This window comes from Rhincodon typus, chromosome 43 (assembly GCF_021869965.1).
Source record: "Rhincodon typus isolate 14 chromosome 43, sRhiTyp1.1, whole genome shotgun sequence".
Lineage (NCBI taxonomy): Eukaryota > Metazoa > Chordata > Chondrichthyes > Orectolobiformes > Rhincodontidae > Rhincodon > Rhincodon typus.
Genome location: NC_063374.1, coordinates 5,364,897 through 5,367,731, shown reverse-complemented (window position 1 = coordinate 5,367,731; position 2,835 = coordinate 5,364,897). Strand labels below are relative to the sequence as shown.

General features: G+C 52.9%; 1 protein-coding gene across 1 annotated transcript in view; it reads left to right on the top strand.

Annotated features, from left to right (window-relative positions):
* Positions 1–2,835, top strand: part of LOC109938802 (EH domain-binding protein 1-like) — a 40,788-nt gene that overhangs the window by 27,494 nt on the left and 10,459 nt on the right. The window contains exons 11-12 of the mRNA XM_048619619.1: positions 226–328; positions 2,129–2,214. Of these exons, the coding sequence (XP_048475576.1) occupies positions 226–328; positions 2,129–2,214 (189 nt within the window). The remainder of the gene's footprint in view (positions 1–225; positions 329–2,128; positions 2,215–2,835) is intronic.

The following is a 2,835-nucleotide window of genomic DNA, read 5'->3' as shown; positions in this document are numbered from 1 at the left end:
CTCCGACAGTGCGATGCTCCCTCAGCACTGACCCTCCGACAGTGCCCACTCCCTCAGCGCTGACCCTCCGACAGCACGGCGCTCCCTCAGCGCTGACCCTCCGACAGTGCGGCACTCCCTCAGCACTGACCCTCCGACAGTGTTAAATGGGTTCTGTTTGATGACTGTCTCTAGCTCCTGGCAGCCTGATTTGTCGGGTGTATTTGACGTTGTCTCTCTTGTCAGGCGGATGTTACTGAGGTACAGGTGGAAATCTGCTCTGAGTCTCACCCCAGGGTGCCATCGCCCCATCATGTCGGAGTCCAACATGGCACTGACCATCGCCCAGGTACGCCCTGGTCTGGACAAACCATTAGCTAACTCGCACAAGGGTGACAGAGCGGGGTGGGTGCACTGGCTGGGAGTTCCTTTCTTCGGATCGGTTGTGGGGGGGTGCGGGGGCACTCGGTTTGCACCCCTTCGATAATCCTGCCCCTCCCCTTCCAGCAACACTCTGTTCCTCAGGGGTTGACTGTGGTTGCTGAGTTTAACTGTCCCACCCTGGGACACCTCCTCTATCAGCACCTCTCAGCCATTGGCACAATGGGTGGTTCCATCTGAGAATCCAGCCGCAGAGGAGAGGCCGTTCAGCCAATCGAGTGTTTGCTAGCTCTCTGCCGGTGGGCCTTACCCCAGAATATGTCCTTCTCACGTCTTCCCCTGCTAACTTAACTCCCTTTCGTGCCCCTTTCCTCCGCTAACAAAGCCAAGGGCTTGTAAACGGACTTTGTTAAAGCCCTTCTCAACTATTTTGATTTATTTATTTATTGTCATGTGCACCTTGTGACACAACAAGTGAGAAGTGTTATAGAGTGTCTCTGCTCTCCAGCACCATCTTAAAACGCTGAAAAATAAACCAAAACAGAGAATATATCGGGCAGGAAAATGGAAAAATAGAGTGTCCAACGTTACAGTTCCTTCTTGTTAAGTGCTCCATCATGGGCCTGGTGGCCAGGCAGGAGCCCTGTCACTGTCACACCGCTGGAATTAAAGTTGCCGTTCTTCAGCGCCATCTTGCCTCCACTGACGCCCTCGTCATCGTGAGTCCTTGATGGACCTTGCCAATGCAGGTGCCACCGATGCCAGAGGGTATAGCAGTGGCCCAGCCCATACTCTGCCACCCCCGCCTCCATGAGGCTTCAGGCCTACCTCCCCCCAAGCTCGCCTTGGTGAATCTGCGCTGGAAGCTGACGCATTAATACCCATCGTGGGTTGAGTCGATGGCTCAGGCATTGGCCATTTGGCCCATCTGCTCCGTGCCAGAGTTTATTCTCCACAGGAACCATCTCCCAGCCCCTCTTCATCTCCCTCTTGTGTTTAATCCACCCGCAGTATTCACCTTGATGCTCCAAATGGGAGTGACTCTTACATTTGTCCCACTCGATGGGAGAGAGAAGCTTTTCCGAAATTCCAAACTGGATTTGTAAGTGACTCCTGTCCTGATGATCTCAAACACCAGTCAGAGAATTGTAGAATCCCTACCGTGTGGAAACAGGCCGTTCGACCCAACAAGTCCACACCGGCCCTTGGAGCATCTCACCCAGACCCATCCCCCTACAACCCACCTAATCTACACATCCCTGAACACTACGGGGTAATTTAGCATGGCCAACCCACCCTAACCTGCACATCTTTGGACCGTGGGAGGAAACCCACGCAGACACGGGGAGAATGTGCAAACTCCACACAGACAGTCGCCCGAGGGTGGGATCGAACCCGGGTCCCTGGCATCGTGAGGCAGCAGTGCTAACCACTGAGCCACCGTGCCGCCCAAACACAGTCATTCACAGGATGAAGGCATGGTTCGGTCAGCACTTAATGCCCATCCCTAATTGCCCACAGTAAGACTATTCTCCATATCTAACCTAACATTAAAAAAAAACGCTTCATCAGTTTTGTTTCTGAGGGAAAACTGCCACAGCCTGTTCGATCAGACCTCCCGGTTCAGCTAAACGTGTTTTGAAACAGGCCCTGATTTTTACAACCAGCCCCTCTCTTTGTTCTATAGCGACCAGACCTTTCCATCTACTCCGTTTGGGAATTGCAGACAGGGCGGATTTAGTCTAATCTGTTTCGTACTGCTCCACAGAGATGAAGAGGCAGAGATCAGTACAAGAGGACATAGCACAGGAGAAAGAGAATGTTCCGGAAAAAAAGACAGAGGAAGACAATCCGGTATGTACTGTGCCCTCACCTTCCACCTACTTCAGAAACAAAGACGTGCACATTTTTTTAAAATCAACAACTATGGGCCTCTACCCCCTCAGTTACTACACTGAAGCTAACACAGCAGGTAGGATGTTCAACTACTGGGGCATCACAATTCAGCTGGGTAACAGCACATGCTCAAGCAGGGAGTCACCTGGTGGGGACAGGTCTGTCACTGTATAACACTGGGGTACAGTACAGGTGGGGACAGGTCTGTCACTGTATAACACTGGGGTACAGTACTGGTGGGGACAGGTCTATCGCTGTATAACACTGGGGTACAGTACCGGTGGGGACAGGTCTATCGCTGTATAACACTGGGGTACAGTGCCGGTGGGGACAGGTCTGTCACTGTGTAACACTGGGGTACAGTACCGGTGGGGGCAGGTCTGTCGCTGTATAACACTGGGGTACAGTACCGGTGGGGACAGGTCTATCGCTGTATAACACTGGGGTACAGTGCCGGTGGGGGACAGGTCTGTTGCTGTATAACACTGGGGTACAGTGCCGGTGGGGGCAGGTCTGTCACTGTATAACACTGGGGTACAGTGCCGGTGGGGGCAGGTCTGTCGCTATATAACACTGGGG